The sequence below is a fragment of the Salvelinus fontinalis genome, chromosome 10, assembly GCF_029448725.1.
Source record: "Salvelinus fontinalis isolate EN_2023a chromosome 10, ASM2944872v1, whole genome shotgun sequence".
Lineage (NCBI taxonomy): Eukaryota > Metazoa > Chordata > Actinopteri > Salmoniformes > Salmonidae > Salvelinus > Salvelinus fontinalis.
In genome coordinates, this window is record NC_074674.1 from 16,427,365 (window position 1) to 16,450,279 (window position 22,915).

Consider the following 22,915-nt stretch of genomic DNA (forward strand, 5'->3'; position numbering starts at 1 on the left):
CAATATAATATGGCTATTTCAAACAAGATCATTACTACGCACGTGGCCCGTGGGGCGAAAAGATTTACGTTGCAAAGTAATAAAATCATAGTTGTGGCAGATATTAACACACCTGTATACATGTACTATATTAACAATTTCAGGGCTATATGGGTAATTTCTTTAATTTTCCCACTCTGAGTATGTATGGCATTGCATAGCAATATTTGCCTGTAAAAAAAAGTAAATTGACTCATTTTACAGCCAATGAAAAGCATATATTTCAGTCTGTCGGGCGGCTCCTGCATATATTTATCGCCTGTGAAATGGCAGTCGTAAGAATTAGTTATGTTTCCGCCACTGCTTGACCTTTTTTTTACGAATTATTTGTATAATTTAGCACAATAAAATATGTGACCTCAACCTCCAATAAGCAGGTCGCGACCCAGGTCATGGACGCTCTCTCGCTCTCTGCATTGGCTGTCTGGCTTGCGTGTTACATCATCACGCATGCTGCTGTCCTCCGATGGCCTAGTGAACTGTCTCTGAGCAGTGCGCTGCGCGGAGTGGATCTAGCTCTACTACGCGTATTTCCTCTGCGTCAGGGGAAGCAAGTCGTGGCGCCATAACACGCGGCCGGGCAACGGGGATGCGCATTTGTAGTCACGGATGGATCACACTCTCCAAACAGTGGTCCTCCCATCAGAGAGAGAGAGGAGACCTTTCTCTTCGCTTATCGCCCGCCCATCACGCCACACAATTGATGTTGTGAGGATATCGGCCTAAAAAAACAGCTTCCCAGCCTTTCCTCACAAACACCTGCTTTGAATATTGCCTGGCATATTTAATAAAGAGATGCTGGTCTTTTGTTTTAGCATCATCCCAATTAAGATCATATAGCCAAAACCTAAACATCATGATCCTACTATTATCCATAGGCTCATAATTGTGAACAGTGGCTCATGGATCTTCTTCTACCATGACATACGGGTTAGGCCTAATATTTAATGATGCATAATTGCATGATAAATACGTTGTGCTCATGTCTCCTAATTATCATTTAATGATCTTTGTTTGCTTTTTTATAAAAAGCCTAGCCTGTGGGCTATGGATGTGAAGGAGTAGGCTATAGCCTCTCTGGCCAATACATCTCGCTCTCTCGTGGCAACTGTGACAAGTAGACCTATGAGGAGATAATGAAACGGTCGAGAAGGAGTGTTTACTCAAGAGTCCGAGCCAGCTGCCTCTGATCACCCGTGATGATCATCGTCCTGCAAAATACAGTCTTTGTCACCCCCAGTGACACCGCCCTGTCCACCACGAGTAATTACGAGGATAAATGTATGAGAGGGTAAATGGACTTGTAAGGACCAAGGTTTTATCATCCAGCCCGTGCATGGAGCATGGAATTACATTCACACACATAGGCAGCTCAGAAGAGGCCTACACTTTGGCTGCTTTTGTGCATGAAGATAAATGTTGAAAAAGTTGAACAAATATTGATTCAGAATGCTAATCGTAGAATTGCACATGTTCTAAAAGTCACGCGCACACACACACAGTATAGAACATAGACGTCTCTTATTTAGGCCTATAAGTGTGAAGTTGATCCTGCAGCCCAGGGCCGGTTGAAAGTAATATTTCTAGTTTGTGTACACTGAAAGTGAATTATTATTTAATGTAATAATAATGTTCTGACAACTGATTCGCACTTATCTCTTTCAGTATTTGTGCTGAACCACTAGTAAAAGTTGGAAAAGAAGTAACAGAGGAATACAGTCCGTTGTTGCTTTGTATATGGGAACCAAATAACAATGTCCATGGGTAATTGTAACAGCTATTCCTAGATGTATTTATATTATATTTAGTAGTAGTACTAAGTATTATTATTATAAAGGGCAGCAGTCGAGTAGTTGTAGTAGGACTATTAATTTATTATTCTAAAGGTAGTAGCCTGGCAGTATTGATATTAGTATTATGTGTACTGTTGTTCAGCCCTATTTTTACATGTTCCACTCAATAAGTAATAGCCTACATTGTCTTTTACATTTTGGGAATAGGATTCTTATCAAAAATTAAAATGATAGGTATTTATAAAACAGCAACACTTCCTGCACGTGATCTACTGTGGGCCTTCATTTGGCTAATTTCTAGACTGAGATTATTACTTACTCAAAAAATTACTTTCCAGGCAAATGTCTTTTTTTTGTAAAACAATATTTATTCTCATTGAAAAACAAACCGTGTAAAAAGTATCACACTCCGATTATACAATACTTGCCAAAGAATGTACAATGTTTTATTACTGAAATAAGCACACACTGCATATAAATGAACGACTTTCATCTTTGTGTCTTTTAAATACAAAGCACAAATCAAAACAGTAAAAAAATTAAAATTTGCCAAACTAAAAAACATGAGTGTGTTTGACACAATATACATTGTTTGAGACGTGATCACGTATAACCTTTCATTAAGTCGATATCCTGAGACGCCCTAGACTTAAATGAATCACTTCATAAACAATGAAAGTTCGTGGAGAGAAAATTAGATTGACACTAAAATTGTATTAACATAAATATAGCCTAATATCTTTTTACAGAATGAATTGGCACGAATAGTGTTGATGTCCATCATTCAGCTGCGTGTTACAAAAAAAACCATACAAAAATAATCCTACCTTCAAAGAGGGGGCGTTTTTGTTTGTGTTTCTTGAAAACTTTGAAGTTAGTTTATAGAAATTAACAGCCACTAGTACCGTTCAGAATTATGTTGGGAAAGTTCTCGACCATATGTAAAACAGTTCCTGGGTGCATACTCAGCGGCTGGTTGGGCGACTGTGGCGCGAGGGAAGACGATAACATTGGAACAACGGTGGAAGTCCGCGAAGCACAGTGAGAGTGCTCAGGGCTCAGCGAACTCCCAATGATACTCTCTATGGAGAAGGTAGAGCGCTGAACAGGCGAGCTGGACTTGGCTGCAGTGTGTATGGGTGAAACCAGGCTGGGACTGAGCTGGGGTAAGAACCTGCTCCTCGCTAAGTCACTGGCGGTGGGCAAGGACGGTGCCGAGATAATGGTCCCAGTGTGTGAATGCCTGGACTGTTGCTGCTGCTGAAACGCGAAAAGCGCAGAGTGTGTGTGGTAGGACTGCAGCTGGATACCGTAGCCGCAGCCGTAAGGTCCATAGCCGTACGCAGCAGCGGGGATAAAACTGTTATGTTCCCGCAGCAAGTCCTGCTGCTGCTGTCGTTTGAAGCGTTTCCGTCGTCTCAGAAAGCTACCGTTGTCGAACATATCGGCGGACTCCGGGTCTAGGGTCCAGTAGTTCCCCTTCCCGGGGTTTCCGGGTTCCCTCGGTATCTTGACGAAACAGTCGTTTAGGGACAAATTGTGTCGGATTGAGTTCTGCCACGCGGGGAACTTTTCCCGGTAGTACGGGAAACGGTTGCTGATGAAATCACAGATCTCGCTGAGGGTGAGCCGCTTCTTGGGGCTCTGGAGAATGGACATAGTGATTAAGGCGATGTAGGAGTATGGGGGCTTCACCAGGATGTTCTTACTGGCTGGTTTGTACGGATCCCGGGACGAGGAGATGTCTAGGCATGGCGGGGAGCCAGCCAGGAGATCATCGTGCATCTGCGCCACCTCGTCTACGTAGGAGCGCGTCTGGCTGTCCCCATCCTCCCCCTCGCCGACCACGTCGATGTCGGTCTCTTCCGAAAGGATGGAGGCATCCGACATCTCGGAGCTCAGAGTCATGGCTCACGGCTGGTTGTGCAGAGCGCTGCACTGTGCTGTGCGCTCCCAGAAGCTACGGCGGATAGGAAGAGGATATACTGCCCGTGCTACTCTGCCCTCTTTCAAGACAACTCATATGAGGGGATGAGAGGAGCACGCCGGCGGTAAGAGATGTCCCCTTTTCCAAGCACTCTCATATGTTTTAGGGATTTTTTTCCGTTGTTCAGTAGCGCACCATTCGGATGGTAGTTTGAAGTGTGTTTAAAGGACCTGAAAAAGGCCGAACCTGAATCCTAAAGAGGGCGGATCTTCCATCGCGCTTTATACGGTGCTCTGATCACATGGCGAAGGAACGTCACCAAGGCAAATGAATAGAGGGGGGAAAAGCAAACAATTGTATTTGAAAAAGAACGGTGGACGATTTAAAAAGTTTGGTTCTCTTTTGGTGGTCATCTTGGTATAGGCTACACATATGGTTAATCTAAACTTTCATTTCAGCTTTCATTTCTGCATGCAGCCTAAGCCTTGCATGCAGAACAAAGCCAATGCAGGACAATCCCTTTTAGCTAATAATTTATTGTGATAAAAAGCTCTAACATGATAATGGAATTTTATGCTTGAAAGAAGTAGGCCTATGTATAAAGTTATGGCATTTTAGAAATTCCGTTTCACCAAAAATGAGTAATGGTTCAGATTAATTAATGATTTATAGCCTACATCAAACTAAATTATCTGCGTTTTTAAAAATAAATTATTACAGACGGAATTTCATGTCCCACTCTCCACGCATCGTAGTTTGCGTGATCCGGTAGTTATCTAGATTATCCGCGAGCCATTTGTAATGGAAAACAGTCAGCTGTTAACTTGCATCAGTCACGGGTCACTCAGAGCATGCGAGCAGCTCGAAAAAATAAGGGCCTCTATCTCCCATGCACAGACTTTATAACACTGAAGGAAGATGCTCGAGATAATATAGAAAGAAAATCGAATAAATCTGTTTTGATGAGTTTATATACTTTTTTTGATGAGATCGTAATGTTTACGCATGGTACAAAATCCGTTATTTGGGTTATCTCGGCCATGTTATCTGCTGTAATATATTGTAATTGCCTGCATGTACCCGTGTGAAACTTTCTTGCGTGGTACGGCTCTAGCAAAAGAGTGTGTAGAGCATATCTCTAAAAGGTGTACAATCTGAACGTAGGCTACACGTGCGTAATTGCTTTATGCACAGCACCAGCTAATATATTTTGAAACTACACCAACATAGGCTTATATGATGCTTTTTGATGAATTAATTTGAAATATATAGGCCTAGAGAATATATAATGTATAATTATATTGTAAAACGGAACTTTTCATGATCTGAACTGATATTTCAGAACATCTTCCCAATTGTGGTGTTCCTTTCATTGCCTTTGCACTAGAAGTATAGGCACGAAAATTGGATATAAGTTATGATTTCTAAAAGTGTTCCTGCTCGCCAATCAATTTTAAATGACAGGCTATGGTTACATGTTTCATTCTAAAGAACCCCCTTTAACAACTCGGAGACAGTTACGTTCATGAAGTTGGGCAACTGTGAAGAATCCCCATTTTTAGTTGAGTGAACTTGGTTCATTTGTTTTCTTTAGTGAATTTACCAAAAAATGTGACAATAACAATCTAAACTGGGACTCACTTTGTTATGGCACTAGGCTAGCCTAAATCATGCATGTATTGCACCCACATCTAGACAAATGTAAGACATATCTCTTGACGCAGGTGAAAGATGATCATATCTAATATATCACACCAGTATGGGGTGCGTGAAAATAAATCAGTAAATAAAACTTATAAAATACGTTTTCAAAGCGCTGAAAACCTACTCAACGTCATTATCTGTCGATAAAGAGCGTGCCTTTTTGCTACAATAAAGAACAAGTAAAAGTACATTTGAATGCAAATAGGATATGAATTAATGTTGTTATCATAAGGTCACTTTCTATGTCCCCCCCACTAAGTTATGTTGGTAAATTCAGAAACAACTATAGCCTACCAAAGCACTACAACAACAATAGAGCCTGTAGGCCAATAGCATCCAGATGATAAATAATGCGTTCAGGTTCTCTTTATATCAGTATGAAAATATCTGGTGCTTTTTTGATGACCATATAAAGCTACCCCATGGCTGATTCAGAGTTGTATGACGACTTATGTTTATTTTACTCTGGCCTATCTACTGCAGCGTTTCTGCTGGACTAGCACCATCTAGCGGATAAAAAGTCCACACTCTTTCAACAGACGACTACTTTGACAACATCAGCTTTCAAAAATGGGACATTGACAACACTTTTATTTCCCCTTTCGTTCTTTTCTATGTCATTTGCATAATATTTATATTCCACTAACAGTTTATGATTTACGTGCAAGCCTTTGCATTCTCACAAATTAACCAGTTGTTGGCTGACATTTGGCTCAGGCCTAAACCGCGCCATAAGGCCATAGAACTCTCTCAAATACACACATCTCTCTCAGACAGGTATTAACACCATTTTTTGATGACTATCGAAATAATGGCCTTTCGATTTAACTCTTCAAAATTAACACAGCAGTGATATGAAATAGTTTTTTAGTCATGCATACAGACATTTTTGAATTATTTGAAAATTACTAGTATTTGTTTATTAGTTTGTTTGTGCTAAATATCAAATGTATACACTAATAGCCATTGGCCTAAGAGGGATATTGTGCTGTCTTTATAGGAAAATAGATAAGATTGATCACAATTAGGCATACTTATTGCCACACGCACTACATTATATGGACACAATGCAGTTTTAGGTTGTAAAATAGCAAGGTAAGCCTACGTGGTTTGAATATTTTATGTTTTATTCCTGTAAAAAAAATATTAGGCTCATAAAGAATCTCAGTTGATGCTGACCGTTTCTGGCAACTGAATTGTCACTATATGGAAACGAAGCCTTGTTGAACAGTGGAGAGGTCAAATCACTTTAAATACTTTCGTTATAGTCCTATTCCTTTTTCAAATGCCTATTTTAGACTTGCAATAACCTAGTCTTGGAGAAGGCTACGGATGGACTTCTAAATGATAAATGATCAATCACTTTGAGACAAAATAAATCGAATAACGATTCAATCAAATAAATTCGATTGACTGTGTCTCTGGTAAGTGACACTTACAAATGAATAGGTGAAAGTTGATAAAAACGGTAATAATTTATTTTAATGAATAATTTTAATCTGCACTGAAACTCTCTGAAGATGTTTGAAATGTGTTTTGCGCTATACGTTTACGGACTGACATGTCACGAGTGTCGCCTACATTATTTGGTCTATATGGGGAAAGCATTTAGCCAGTTTGTATCATGTTTTCTATAATTACTCATTTGACATCATTTCGTTAAGTTATTAGTATAGGCAAGGTTTAGCCTATAGCTAAAGGAGGGTGATTTAAAAAAAAAACTGACACTTAAAAGCAGGGCTCGCATGTGTGGTAAACCACTTCTAAAAGTGTTTCTAAATTCCCCTCTGCGATCGGAGGGTGTTTCCGTGCCACGGGGTACCAAGAAAGCACTTACTGCTGAACGCAATCCCTGCCTCTAGCTCTGACAAATCCTATGAATGTCACCAAAACAGTCCGTCTCTCTCCGGGGACTTGGTAGCCTGTGATTCATATGTATCACATGCATAAAGGGCAAGACAATATCAGTGCACGTATTGTGAGTGCGTGCGGTTATACGTGTGCATGATTAGGGCTAATGTGTAAAGTGTTGTTTGTGTGTGTGTGTGTGTGTGTGTGTGTGTGTGTGTGTGTGTGTGTGTGTGTGTGTGTGTGTGTGTGTGTGTGTGTGTGTGTGTGTACAGTTTAGGCTACTTCAGGTAATATATAGTATATTTGTGAATAACCTGAGAAATAAATAGGCTACTTGACAAATACTTGTGAAAATATTTTGTTGGGACAAAATAAACATTGCTAACTTTGATCTGGTAATGTAGTGGTGATTCAAAATGACACCCTATTTGCACAGTTTGAGATCAGTTCAAGATGTGTCCACAGAATTTACTTTCCTAACTTAGATAGTTGGTTGGTGTTCCCATCCCATGCATTTAGGCCTATGGCAGATTATCAAATGCAGAGTTCCAATATATTTGATTTACCATACAAGTTTGATTTACCATACTCTTCCAGTGAGACAATAAGAACCGTCTGCTCTCTCCTCTCACCTGTGGGAACACTTCCTGGTCTCCTGGTCAGCTAATCTGTGTACCTGTATAGGCTACTTGTGACCAGTGACCTATAACCCCATGTGAGAGTGTCACTACTGTACAAAACCAAGTTCAAACATTCCTAGCCAGACAACATATACACAACAGATTCAATGAGCTTGTAAGCAGACCAAAATGGCTTCTACAGGTAAGGTGAATAGATTGACAAGGTGTCACAAAGTTTTCATCACAGGAAGAGCCATGATGCCTCATGTGCTAGCCCACTGTGGAGGGTTATGTTAGGAAGTTCTATTCAAATCTGGACAAAGAGACACTTTGGACAAAATGGGTGGGCTATCATTATTTGCTTTTCTGTTGCATAGTGTTTAGTCTACATTAGGCTACATTTTTTGTGCGCTCATTACCATGGGAGTTTTGTACTGGACTGGAGTTTTTGTTGTTGTTGTAATTCTTTGAATATTAGCATTCCACAAATAGGTATACCAGTTTGGCAGTCTGTGTAGGTTACGTCTAGGCTTACTGTTATTGCATTGCAACAGGCTTTAGGTATGGGATCCAAGTTTTATGCTGTATTGAAATTATAATACCATTATGTACAGGCTAGGCTTGGTCTAGGTCTAGGTTATGGTGACACTTTCCACCTTGTTCTCACACACAGAATGAGAGGGCCTTCAAAATTACATTTTGACTGATAATGCAGGATGTAATGCAGCTCATCGCCTTATAAAACATTTTTTTTTTTTTTTTTTTTTTTTCACCTTTATTTAACCAGGTAGGCCAGTTGAGAACAAGTTCTCATTTACAACTGCGACCTGGCCAAGATAAAGCAAAGCATTGAGACAAAAACAACAACACAGAGTTACACATGGAATAAACAAACGTACAGTCAATAACACAATAGAAAAAAATCTATATACAGTGTGTGCAAATGAGGTAAGGTTAGGGAGGTAAGGCAATAAATAGGCAGTAGTGGCAAAGTAATTACAATTTAGCAATTAAACAATCCTCCAGTTGCCAGCTCACTTCCCACTAGATTTCGGATTCAAACTGGCAACCCTCCGGTTGCTGGCTCGCCTCTCTAACCCCTAGGCTACCTACCGGTTAGAAAGGCTTGCTTTTCAATCTAGTCATAAGAATAATATAATTTCACTGAAACAAGCGCTGTCTTGGTGAGGGCAGGGCACTCCATTGGTCTTTCAGTTAGAGCACGTGTGCACAAGCTAAGCATGCGTCAGATAAAGAAACCGACACAAGGTGAGCACGTGAAAACATGTTACAGATGTAAAGGTGATCACATGGCAAGTGAGTGCCATTTTCAGGATGAAAAGTGCCATAAGTGTGGTAAACAAGGTGTCACGTTCTGACCTTTATTTTCCTTTGTTTTCTTCAGACGAAGAGGAGGAAATCAGCCGTTACAGAAACACCCACCAACCAAGGACCAAGCAGAGTGGTAAAGGACATTAGCAGCGGCAGAAGACACAGGATTCATGGACTTGGGAGGAGATTCTGGACGGCAAAGGACCCTGGACTCAGCCAGGGGAATATCGCCGTCCCAGGGCAGAGTTGGAGGCAGCGAAGGCAGAGAGGCGCTGGCATGAGGAGGCAGCACGACGACGCGGTTGGAAGCCCGAGAGTCAGCCCCAAAAATTTCTTGGGGGGGGGCACACGGGGAGTGTGGCTAAGCCAGGTAGGAGACCTGAGCCAACTCCCTGTGCTTACCGTGGAGAGAGAGAGGGCGTCGTACTGGTCAGGCACCGTGTTATGCGGTGGAGCGCACGGTGTCCCCAGTACGCGTGCTTAGCCCGGTGCGATACATTCCAGCTCCTCGTATCGGCCGGGCTATGTTGGGCATCAAGCCAGGTGCCATGAAGCCGGCTCAACGCATCTGGTCTCCAGTGCGTCTCCTCGGGCCGGCGTACATGGCACCAGCCTTATGCATGGTGTCCCCGGTTCGCCAGCACAGCCCAGTGCGGGCTATTCCACCTCGCCGCACTGGCCGGGTTACGGGGAGCATTCAACCAGGTAATGTTGGGCAGGCTCGATGCTCAAGAGCTCCTGTACTCCTTCACGGTCCGGTATATCTGGTGCCACCTCCACGTACCAGTCCTCCAGTGGCAGCCCCCTGCACCAGGCTGTCTCTCTGTTTTCTCTCTACAGGTTGAGTCCACCTCCAACACATTCGGTGACATCACCTGGTTTAAATTATATTTCTAGAGACAATATCTCTTTCATTGTCACTCTATGCACAGGTTTACCCCCACTGTATTCACATCCTACCATACCTTTGTCTGAACATTATGCCTTGAATCTATTCTACCTTGCCCAGAAATCTGTTCTTTTTACTCTCTGTTCTGAACGTACTAGGCGTCCAGTTCTTTTAGCGAACCCTTATCCTACTCCTCCTCTGTTCCTCTTGTGATGTGGAGGTTAACCCAGGTCCTGCAGTGCCTAGCTCCACTCCCATTCCCCAGGCGCTATCATTTGTTGACTTCTGTAACCGTAAAAGCCTTGGTTTTATGCATGTTAACATTAGAAACCTCCTCGTTAAGTTTGTTTTATTCACTGCCCTAGCACACTCTGCCAACCTGGATATCCTAGCCGTGTCTGAATCCTGGCTCAGGAAGACTACCAAAAATCCTGAAATTTCCATCCCTAACTATAACATTTTCCGACAAGATAGAACTGCAAAAGGGGGCGGAGTTGCAATCTACTGGAGAGATAGCCTACAGAGTTCTGTCTTACTATCCAGGTCTGTACCCAAACAATTCGAGCTTCTACTTTTAAAAATTCACCTTTCCAGAAACAAGTCTCTCACCGTTGGCGCTTGCTATCGGCCACCCTCTGCCCCCAGCTGTGCCCTGGACACCATATGTGAACTGATTGCTCCCCATCTATCTTCAGAGCTCATGCTGCTAGGTGACCTAAAGTGGGACATGCTTAACACCCCGCCATCCTACAATCTAAGCTTGATGCCCTCAATCTCACACAAATTATCAATGAACCTACCAGGTACAACCTCAAATCTATAAACACGGGCACCCTATCATATAAACACGGGCACCTTATCACCATATCATCCTAACCAACTTGCCCTCCAAATACACTTCTGCTGTTTTCAACCAAGATCTCAGCGATCACTGCCTCATTGCCTGCATCCGTAATGGGTCCGCGGTCAAACGACCACCCCTCATCACTGTCAAACGCTCCCTAAAACACTTCAGCGAACAGGCCTTTCTAATCAACCTGGCCCGGGTATCCTGGAAGGATATTGACTTCATCCCGTCAGAAGAGGATGCCTGGTCATTCTTTAAAAGTGCCATCCTCACCATCTTAAATAAGCATGCCCCTTTCGAATAGCCCCTGTGATATGCAACTTTTCAGGGAAGTTAGGAACCAATATACACAGGCAGTTGGGAAAGCTAAGGCTAGCTTTTTCAAGCAGAAATTTGCATCCTGTAGCACAAACTCAAAAACATTCTGGGACACTGTAAAGTCCATGGAGAATAAGAACACCTCCTCCCAGTTGCCCACTGCACTGAGGCTAGGAAACACTGTCACCACCGATAAATCGACAATAATTGAGAATTTCAAAAAGCATTTTTCTATGGCTGGCCATGCTTTCCACCTGGCTACCCCTACCCCGGTCAACAGCCCTGAACTCCCCTTAGCAACTTGCCCAAACCTCCCCGATTTCTCCTTCACCCAAATCCAGATAGCTGATGTTCTGAAAGAGCTGCAAAATCTGGACCCCTACAAATCAGCCGTGCTAGACAATCTGGACCCTCTCTTTCTAAAATTATCTGCCGAAATTGTTGCAACCCCTATCACTAGCCTGTTCAACCTCTCTTTCATATTGTCTGAGATTCCCAAAGATTGGAAAGCTGCCGCGTTCATCCCCCTCTTCAAAGGGGGAGACACTCTAGACCCAAACTGCTACAGACCTATATCTATCCTACCCTGCCTTTCTAAGTTCTTCGAAAGCTAAGTTAATTAACAGATTACCGACCATTTCGAATCCCACCGTACCTTCTCCACTATGCAATCTGGTTTCAGAGCTGGTCATGGGTGCACCTCAGCCACGCTCAAGGTCCTAAATGATATCATAACCGCCATCGATAAGAGACATTACTGTGCAGCCTTATTCATCGACCTGGCCAAGACTTTCGACTCTGTCAATCACCACATTCTTATTGGCAGACTCAACAGCCTTGGTTTCTCAAATGATTGCCTCGCCTGGTTTACCAACTACTTCTCAGATAGAGTTCAGTATGTCAAATCGGTGGGCCTGTTGTCCGGACCTCTGGCAGTCTCCATGGGGGTGACACGGGGTTCAATTCTCGGGCCGACTCTCTTCTCTGTATACATCAATGATGTCGCTCTTGCTGCTGGTGATTCTCTGATCCACCTCTACGCAGACGACACCATTCTGTATACTTCTGGTCCTTCGTTGAACACTGTGTTAACTAACCTCCAGACGAGCTTCAATGCCATACAACTCTCCTTCCGTGGCCTCCAACTGCTCTTAAATGCAAGTAAAACTAAATGCATGCTCTTCAACCGATGACTGCCCGCCCGTCCAGCATCACAACTCTGGACGGCTCTGACTTAGAATATGTGGATAACTACAAATACCTAGGTGTCTGGTTAGACTGTAAACTCTCCTTCCAGACTCACATTAAGCATCTCCAATCCAAAATTAAATCTAAAATCGGCTTCCTATTTCGCAACAAAGCATCCTTCATTCATGCTGACAAACATACCCTCGTAAAACTGACCATCCTACCGATCCTCGACTTTGGCGATGTCATTTACAAAATATTTTCCAACACTCTACTCAACAAATTGGATGCAGTCTATCACAGTGCCATCCGTTTTGCTACCAAAGCCCCATATACTACCCACCACTGCGACCTGTACGCTCTCGCTGGCTGGCCCTCGCTTCACTCTCGTCACCAAACCCACTGGCTCCAGGTCATCTACAAGTCTCTGCTAGGTAAAGCCCCGCCTTACCTCAGCTCACTGGTCACCATAGCAGCACCCACTCATAGCATGCGCTCCAGCAGGTATATCTCACTGGTCACCCCCAAAGCCAATTCATACTTTGGCCGCCTTTCCTTCCAGTTCTCTGCTGCCAATGACTGGAACGAACTGCAAAAATCACTGAAGCTGGAGACTAATTTCTCCCTCACTAGCTTTAAGCACCAGCTGTCAGAGCAGCTCACAGATCACTGCACCTGTACATAGCCAATCTGTAAAAAGCCCATCCAACTACCTCATTCCCATACTGTATATATTTATTTATCTTGCTCCTTTGCACGCTAGTATCTCTACTTGCACATTCATCTTCTGCACATCTACCATTCCAGTGTTTAATTGCTATATTGTAATTACTTCGCCACCATGGCCTATTTATTGCCTTAACTCCCTTATCTTACCTCATTTGCACTCACTGTATATAGACTTTTTGTTTCCTTTTTTTTCTACTGTATTATTGACTGATTATTGATGTTTTGTTTATTCCATGTGTAACTCTGTGTTGTTGTATATGTCGAACTGCTATGCTTTATCTTGGCCAGGTCGCAGTTGCAAATGAGAACTTGTTCTCAACTAGTCTACCTGGTTAAATAAAGGTGAAATAAAGTTAAAAATAATAAAATAAAATAGATTCAAATGATGTCAATTAGCCTATCAGAAGCTTCTAAAGCCGTGCCATAATTTTCTCGAATTTTCCAAGCTGTTTAAAGGCACAGTCAACTTAGTGTATGTAAACAATTGTTGGAAAAATGACTTGTGTCATGCACAAAGTAGATGTCCTAACCGACTTGCCAAAACAATAGTTTGTTAACAAGAAATTTGTGGAGTGGTTGAAAACGAGTTTTAATGACTCCAACCTAAGTGTATGTAAACTTCCGACTTCAACTGTAGATTACAGAGGACCATTCATGGGGAAAAGTTTCTGTTGATGCGCATTCTAAATGGGTGGATGTGTATCCTGTGAGTCCTGCTTCATCCACCACTATTATAGATTGCCTATGACAGCGCTTCAGTAACCAAAGGATAGCGGAGATGGTGGTGAGCGACAACACAACCTGTTTCGTGAGCACTGAAGCACAAGAATTCTTCAAAAACAATGGCATTGTGCATGTGACATCAGCTGCATACCAACCATCTTCAAATAGTCTGGCGGAACGCGCAGTACACACATTCAAAGAAAGTATGAAAAAAAGTGAAGAAGGGAGCATAGCAGCAAAAGTGTCACCTGTTCTGTTCAGCTACAGAATAACACCTCAATCGACAACAATACTTTCTCCTGCTGAGTTGTTATTAGGTTGTAGACTACGCTCCACACTGGACCTAGTCCATTGAGACCTGAAAAGGAAAGTTAAACGCAAGCAATACACACAGAAAGAGAACCATGACAAACCAAGGGCCGAAGTTTTGGAGAGGGGGACCCTATCCTTACCAGAAATGTCAGTCATGGGCCAAAATGTATTCCTGGATTCATAGACTCAGTGACTGGTCCCTTCTCCAACAAGGTAATAATGGGAGATGGTAAAGTGGTTCGCATATATGTTGATCAGATTCTTACCAGACATGAGGGAACAACAAGTGAGTTACTAATTGTGATGGCAGAGGACAGGCTGTTCTCTAGCTATCCACTTGCTTCTATGGTGCACATTCCACAGACAGAGACCGTAACAAAGGGAACAGTTCAAGAAGAAGAGAACCCAGTTTCAGAGTCAGATACTGAGCCCAGCTCAGAAACAGCTGGTGGCTCCTCCACTGTTGAGAATGGACACTACCCCTAGTGTTCGTCACAAAGCTTCCAAGCTGCTTAAAGGACTTTGAACTGTGAACAGGGTAAACTAAAATGCTTGTGAACATGTGAAATGTAATGTCTATTGTCATGCTTATTGTTTACACTGACTTGTTTAGTTCAGTAGAGTACAGAACAAGTTAAAAAGAATGCTGTTTCAGTTAAAGGAACGCTAGTTCAGCATTAGTTCATTAATGCAATAAAATAGCATAAGGAATGTCTTCTTATGTTGTATATCCTAAAAAAAATTTGGGGGGGGGAAGATTTTATATTGAAATCTTAATAAGGGAGGAGGAATGTGGTAATGTGGTATTAACACGTCATTACACATACACGCCACCAGGTCTGTAGCACTTAAAATGAGTACATATAATCATTGTTAGAGTATTGGGGCGCACCAATACACACATTGAGTGCAGCTAAGACTGTCTGCCTGTTACACCATGCTCCGGGTTAATAAGAAAGTAATCAGTTTATAAAGAGCTACTGCCTTATTTCTTCTAAGGCATAAAGAGTTCCATGGATTATTACAGATAAATCCATTCCTCATTCCCATGAATGAACTGGCCCATCAGCCACTGAGGTATATGAATGACATCAGGCACTTTTGCGGTTGCACGTCTGCCCGCACGTCACTTCCTCCAGCCTCTCTCGCTTCCATCTTGCTCCCCGCGTGTGCTCGCTGCTAATGTGCAGGTCAGTGAGGAGCTCTAAAATACCTTATTTCCTGCACTGTTTCTGCTCTTCTCCAACTGCACACGGTGAACAATGTACTTGGTTATCAGACCGGTAAAAATCGTGGAGTTTGAGCACAAGTGGACTTGGTAATAGAGTTGAGAGCTGGGAGGTGAGGTTTGAGTGACAGGCCCAATACCGCTGGCGCTAATCGAATTTAGCAACTTGGTAGCTAGTCAGAGGCAAAAAGCCCGATACATTGTTTATCTGGCTTTTACGTTTCAGTGGTCATCGTCGACATGTCAAATGTATGTAGATATTTAGCTAACAGTGGTGTAGATGGTAGTGTTTTTTTCATTTTCTCGACATGTTCCAGTTCGCTGACATCAACAGTTACAACGGCCTATTAGCATAGCTAGCTACATACGTGCCTGTTATTATCCAGCTAGCTAACGTTAGCTCTCATATCTAAACAGAAATACCTTACTAGCTAAGTACTGGTAAGTTTGTTGATAGTTTGTCTGCTAAACTTAGACAACATATAGCTAACGTTGTTAGCTAGCTACAGTTCATTGATTTAAGCCGTGGCGTCTATGCTTTTTTTGGTTGTAGGACTGCGTCTTAACGACGTTGGCAAGCAATTAAGCATCTAACTTTTTTATGTTCTATAACGTTTGCTAGCTGATACTACTCAACATGCAGTTTGGTTGCTAACGTGACATATCGTAGTGTTGCCTTTCAAACTTCTCAACCACAATATTGATTTACTGTTTTGGGGATTTTTGCTAATTTACTGTACATCAACAGTACACTCACGTGTGGGGGTGTGCCTTCAACTTGTATTTCATGCAAAAATTAATTTAGGCTACATGTAACGTTACTGGTGTAAGGAAGGGGAAAGGGGGATACCTAGTCAGTTGAACAGCTGAATGCCTTCAACTGACGCATTTAACCCAACCCTTCTGAATCTGAGAGGTGCGGTAGTCAGATGTTTGTAGAAAATATTTTCAGTAAGAAAAATACAGGCTTAAGTGAGGCGGGGCTTACAAAGGTATTACAAATGTAACTTTAGTTAACCAGAAACAAATAATCCTAATTATATAATACCAGTAACCCAAATGCTGTCTATTTCAGATGAAAGAAATAATAATGAACCAAGAAAAACTTGCCAAACTTCAGGCACAAGTCCGTATTGGCGGCAAGGTAAGAATATAAGCCATTAACACCAATCAATTTCTTCCTATTATACTCCGATCATGTTTTTCCACCTAGTAACACAGCACTATTTAAAACAGTATGTTTAGAAAAATAACATGTCATTGTAAAGCTCATCTTGCACCTGGTGTTAAAAGAGCATGCACTTGGATCTGTCTTCTGTTATACAGGGCACCGCTCGCAGAAAGAAGAAGGTCGTGCACAGAACCGCAACAGCAGATGACAAGAAACTTCAGTTCTCCCTAAAGAAACTAGGCGTCAACAACATCTCTGGTATCGAAGAGGTAAGGTCTGGTCAATGGTTAAAGACTGACCCATAAACTCTCTGTAACCATCTCTTTTTAAATGTATGCCAGAGTACTTGAATTGGAACGCGTTGATTTCTTTGAAAGCAGAGGGTTATTTTCAAGGCACAACTTAGCTAGCTGTGGTCTGTGAGTTTTCAGAAATGGAGATGTCTAGTGCGACTGCAAGTAACATGGCATAACCATTCTCATTCCTCGCAGGTGAACATGTTTACGAACCAGGGGACAGTGATCCACTTCAACAACCCCAAAGTGCAGGCCTCCCTGGCAGCCAACACCTTCACCATCACTGGCCACGCCGAGACCAAGCAGCTGACAGAGATGCTGCCCAGCATCCTCAACCAGCTGGGAGCAGACAGCCTGACAAGCCTCCGGAGACTGGCTGAGGCTCTACCCAAACAGGGTACGTGTTCCTGGGGGAGGTAGCTGGATGGTGAGGGGGTACTGGCCGAGGCGCTGCCCAAACAGGGTACATGCGTCTGGGGGACATTTCAAAAATAGTCTTCACCTCATCTGTTTGATTTGGCCACAGGTACCAGAGACTTCTGTAGTGTTAGTGTGTGAGGAGGTGGATTGGTAATCGAAACAGACAGAAATGCACAGTAATAATTTGAACGTTTTTGCACTTGTAATTGTAATGTTTGGGATTTGAAGTAGGGCTGGAGTTTCTTTGATGAATTTTGATCACTGTGCAGGCACTGACATTGTAATAGAAATGCAATTTGTTTTACTTATTCTTCATGGTTGGATAAATCTTCCTGAAGACGCAAGGCATTTGTACATTGCTCTGCAAGAAGTTTGTAACATTTCTTATTTCTTCCTCACAGCTGGAGATGGAAAAGCACCAATTGCCCCCATAGAGGAAGAGGATGATGATGTTCCAGGTGGGTTATATGAAGAGCAGTCTCAACGTGCTGAGGTTGTGATTGTTTGAGTTTCAATCTGAGATTTAGCTCAGACTTCTGTTTCCATTCATGTGGGCGGGCACCTGTTTCTCACTAGCCCGTGGCTCCGGCAAACCTGCTCTGACTTTATGCCAAAGTCAGGCCATTGGTACTTTTCCTCTGGCATTCGCATAAAAATGGCTAGCTGAACTTTAACACTTTCTCACAAAGTAACTGTCTTGATGTAAAAGTAGTTGATTCTGCTCACCCCAAGTCTTTAGTCACACTCCTGGTGGAAACACAATTACACTAGAGCTTTCATTAACAAGAAGCACTAGTGACACACTGGTGTGGGTTAAGTCTTAGAGGAACCCCCCCCCCTCAAAACCACTCATTCCTTTAATTTACAGTGAGAACATAATTTTTTTGTGAACAAATGTTTCATTTTGGCATTGCAATAAGGTTGGTAGCAACATGGGAAATCGTTGTGGAAGTCTGTTGCAGCTCAGGTCGACTACAAAATCGTCAAAACAATGCTCTCTATGGGCTAGCTAGCAAATGTAGCTACACAATAATACCAAAGACAATATCAGCATGTGAAGGAGCTAGTTAGCTGTAAAATCGCCTAAACCAACTGCACTATCAATTTAAGAGTCAACAAACTCACCATGTTCAACCTGCAGATCGATGTTGTTCAGTGGAGTCGGACATTCGCAACAGCAGATATACTTTTGAGGAGATGGGGAAACGTTGCCCATGCTACGTCAATGGACCGAGCGGTGCGCTCTGAGCGATTCTGGGACGAGCGCTCTTCAAGGAGTGAATGGGAGTCTATTGGGCGCTAACTCAAAAACCCAACATTGGCACCAATTTCATGAAGAAGTACAACATTACAAATCTTGTCCAAGATGTGAGAATTAACTTGCTATCTGTAATATCGTGTAACTTTGGATTTGTGTCGTTGCGTTCTCGAGGAAAATTGGCACGTTTCTCGACAAAGTCAGTTTGAGAAGGGATTACGTAACGATTAGCTTAGCAACTGCGGGACGCAGCATGACAACGTGAACGCAATTGGTGGGGCGTTAACTCAGCAAAAAAAGAAATGTCCTCTCACTGTCAACTGTGTTTATAATCAGCAAACTTAACTTGTGTAAATATTTGTATGACATAACACGATTCAACAACTGAGACAAATTGATCAAGTTCCACAGACATGTGACTAACAGAAATGGAATATTGTGTCCGTTAACTAAAAGGGTCAAAATTAAAAGTAAGTCAGTATCTGGTGTGGCCACCAGCTGCATTAAGTACTGCAGTGCATCTTATCCTCATGGACTGCACCAGATTTGCCAGATGTTACCCCACTCTTCCACCAAGGCACCTGTAATTTCCCGGACATTTCTGGGGGGAATGGCCCTAGCCCTCACCTCCCCGATCCAACAGGTCTCAGACATGCTAAATGGGATTGAGATACAGGTTCTTTGCTGGCCATGGCAGAACACTGCCATTTCTGTCTTGCAGGAAATCACGCACAGAGCAAGCAGTATGACTGGTGGCGTTGTCATGCTGGAGGGTCATGTCAGGATGAGCCTGCAGGAAGGGTACCACATGAGGGAGGAGGATGTCTTCCCTGTAACGCACAGCGTTGAGATTGCCTGCAATGACAACAAGCTCAGTCTGACGATGCTGTGACACACCGCCCCAGACATGACGGACCCTCCACCTCCAAATCGATCCCGCTCCAGAGTACAGGCCTCGGTGTAACGCTCATTTCTTCGACAATAAATGTGAACCCAACCATCACCCCTGGTTAGACAAAACCGCGACTCGTCAGTGAAGAGCACTTTTTGCCAGTCCCGTCTGGTCCAGCGACGGTGGGTTTGTGCCCATAGGTGACGTTGTTGCCGGTGAGGACCAGGCCTTACGACAGGCCTACAGGCCCTCAGTCCAGCCTATTGCGGACAGTCTGAGCACTGGTAGAGGGATTGTGCGTTCCTGGTGTAACTCAGGCAGTTGTTGCCATCCTGTACCTGTCCAGCAGGTGTGATGTTTGGATGTACCGATCCTGTGCAGGTGTTACACGTGTTCTGCCACTTCGAAGGACGATCAGCTGTCTGTCCTGTCTCCCTGTAGCGCTGTCTTAGGCGTCTCACAGTACGGACATTGCAATGTATTGCCCTGGCCACAACTGCAGTCCTCATGCCTCCTTGCAGCATGCCTAAGGCATGTTCATGCAAATGAGCAGGGACCCTGGGCATCTTTCTTTTGGTGTTTTTCTGAGTCAGTAGAAAGGCCTCTTTAGTGTCTTAACTGTGACCTTAATTGCCTACCGTTTGTAAGCTGTTAGTTTCTTAACGACCGCTCCACAGGTTGCATGTTCATTAATTGTTTATGGTTCATTGAACAAGCATGAGAAATAGTGTTTAAACCGTTTACAATGAAGATCTGTGAAGTTATTTGGATTTTTACAAATTGTCTTTGAAAGACAGGGTCCTGAAAATGGGATGTTTCTTTTTTTGTTGAGTTTACGCTCCTTCCTTCATTGGATTCCTATCGCCTTTCTGGTATCTCTGGCAACTGCACCATGATATGCACCCTGGACTGAAGAGGCAGACAAATAGGAAAACTGTGCTAGACCCTCTGTTAAATTACACATATCTTGAGGTAGGAATATTGCAAAAATATGATCAATGGCTCATTCGAGAGAAGACATCCTCCCGAGTTATGACATTGGCCAGTATTGAAGTCTGACATGTATGACAGACCTTTTCGCAATCTAAAAGTCGTTTTCCTATTACCTTCCTAGTGTAGCGAGAGCAACTATCACAGTGCCTCGTCATACCGTCTGGATTTCTGCCTGCTTGAATGCCAATAACTCAAACATGAAATGACCCAGGGAATCGATAGAACATCACTCAGATGCACAAAAACAATTGAACATTCAAAATTGGTGAATCATTCCTTTAAGAGCTCTCCAGTCATTTCAGTCTCTGCAAACGGAGCGATCCCAAAATTTCGGCTGCGCAAAAGTACGTGGTACTAAGCAAACAAAGCAATGTCAGATCCGTTGCATACTGTGTGGAGCACTTTAGGTGGAAGTGTAGCAATGGAGGCATCCGTGTGTGAGAATCACACCAGCCTCTGGCAGTACATATGACGCTGTCCCACTCCCACCCTCTTGGCATGGATGGACACATCTCTAGTTATTGGTTATTCTCCTCCCTGCATATTTCTACTTGACCATAGGGATTGTGTAGGTATATTCAATAATGAACCATGTTCTTGGCCTCTTGTAAATTTGCTCAGTGACTCAACATCACCCACATGTCTAGTTAGTATACATGTTATACTTTCTCTGAAGTCTGACTCCAGAATAAGTTACATCTGGGCATTTACTTTCCCTCTGATTAATAAAACCTTGCCAGGTTTGCTTATTTTTGGGAATTGAAGGGGGTCATGCTCAGGGGATCCAACAATGACTAGAGTAATTGGTGATGGGTGGGAGTCGGGGTGGTGGGTTTAGTGTTTGAAACGTTGTGTTCGTTGTTTATGAGTTCTGAAAGCAGTTTGCTTTTCTTTGTTGGAGAAAATGGGTCCAAACACATGCGGTTGCCATTACAATTACCCACAGCTTTTCCCAGGGCTATCCTTTTCCCGTAACCCAAAGTTTTCTCAAACGATTACACTCCCGTTCAGTGTGGGGAATGGTTGAAGCCCGATGACAGTCTATGTCTATGCCATCATGTTATTACTGGTGTTTAGTTTCCCTTTGTGTCCACCCCCCCCACTAAAATATATTATATTCAGACCGTCGGAATTGTTTCCATTTGAACCCTCAACCCCTCTGAGACAAATATGGACTTGCCAGATTTCAGTCTTCATTGAAAAAGTAGGACCCTCCTTGTGATCCTCAGTCCCCTTTTTGATCCTCAGTGCCATGATTTTTCCATCTGTTTTCTGGAGTTCTGTGTACCTTCCCCTTGCAGAGCGAGACTCGTTCTGAGTCTAAAGGGAGAGCTGTTTGTGTGTGGGGGGGGGGGGGTTGTACCTGGGATCATGTTTCAGATAAACACTGTCCTTTTTTCCTTGAGTGATCTGAGATTAGTAGAAAGAGGCATGTATGTTTGTAGTTAGGCCTGTTTCTTAACCTTACTGACACGTCACTTACCCACCATTGGCTCTTGTGTTGTTTTTAGATCTGGTGGAGAATTTCGATGAGGCTTCCAAGGATGAGGCAAACTAAAGAAGAAAAAAAAACAGACCTTCAGGAGTCTCAACAGGACTGGGTTGGATAGGGGCACTAGGAGTTATTTTTTGTTTGTATTTTTATTTCTGAAATGCTATTTTGTGCACTGTGGTGTCTGTGTCCAGTTTGAGTCCGTGAGAGATTGTACGGGTTGTCTGAGGTTCGTGCTCTTCATATTCTCTTCAGCTGTTTCTTCCATGTTACTGAACCTGATTTCTTTGCAGTCTGGCTGAAACCATATCTGGAATAAACATTTGCTATTGTCAATTTATATTTTATCTCCGATTACTGTAAAAAAACACTTTAATTGCACCCCATGGTCAACTAAGGCATGGTACAGAGCAGTGCGCTGGACTGCCGACAATGTGACTTAAAGGTCATTTACACTTGCGCCGACGTGCACAGCATTTACTTTGAATAAATGACGTGTACAGATAAATGGGACATGATCTGTGCAGTACATTTGGTGAAGATGGTTTACACTGTTTATTTACAATAAAGCAGCACCAGCAAAGATCTGAAGGAACATTCTACAACACTAATGTACCCTGGGATGGCATTTCAACCATATCTTCCAATGAAGTCGCTCAGATAAACACAAATATACATTAAACTACAACCTACCTACAGCAGGATTTCTCCCCTTTGGAATCACCGCTCTTTATTAAGCTTTACGTATATTTGAAAAAGCTCTGAATGAGGCCGATACGTAAAGCTTAATAAAGAGCAGTGATACTACCAAGAGCAGTGTGCGGGTTTCTTTTTTCTGGACACAATTTGAGAAGCTTTTTGTGGCTATGGAAAATGTATATATTTTTTTCCCA

At 42.9% G+C, this 22,915-nt stretch overlaps 2 protein-coding genes across 3 annotated transcripts; one reads left to right on the forward strand and one right to left on the reverse strand.

The window, feature by feature from the left end:
- Positions 1–2,204: 2,204 nt before the first annotated feature.
- On the reverse strand, positions 2,205–4,020 carry LOC129863704 (forkhead box protein D1-like). The gene has a single exon (XM_055935892.1). The coding sequence runs from the start codon at positions 3,738–3,740 to the stop codon at positions 2,721–2,723; it is 1,020 nt and encodes a 339-aa protein (XP_055791867.1). The 5' UTR covers positions 3,741–4,020; the 3' UTR covers positions 2,205–2,720.
- An 11,322-nt stretch (positions 4,021–15,342) lies between these two features.
- On the forward strand, positions 15,343–22,362 carry btf3 (basic transcription factor 3). Of its 2 annotated transcripts, none has more exons than XM_055935894.1 (6): positions 15,343–15,462; positions 16,576–16,644; positions 16,827–16,940; positions 17,163–17,364; positions 17,789–17,845; positions 22,042–22,362. In XM_055935894.1, the coding sequence occupies exons 1-6, from the start codon at positions 15,358–15,360 to the stop codon at positions 22,086–22,088; spliced, it is 594 nt and encodes a 197-aa protein (XP_055791869.1). In that variant the 5' UTR covers positions 15,343–15,357; the 3' UTR covers positions 22,089–22,362. The 2 variants fall into 2 exon arrangements, with proteins under 2 accessions (XP_055791869.1, XP_055791870.1); XM_055935895.1 differs by lacking the exon at positions 15,343–15,462 and adding an exon at positions 15,469–15,613.
- The last annotated feature ends 553 nt before the right edge of the window (positions 22,363–22,915 follow it).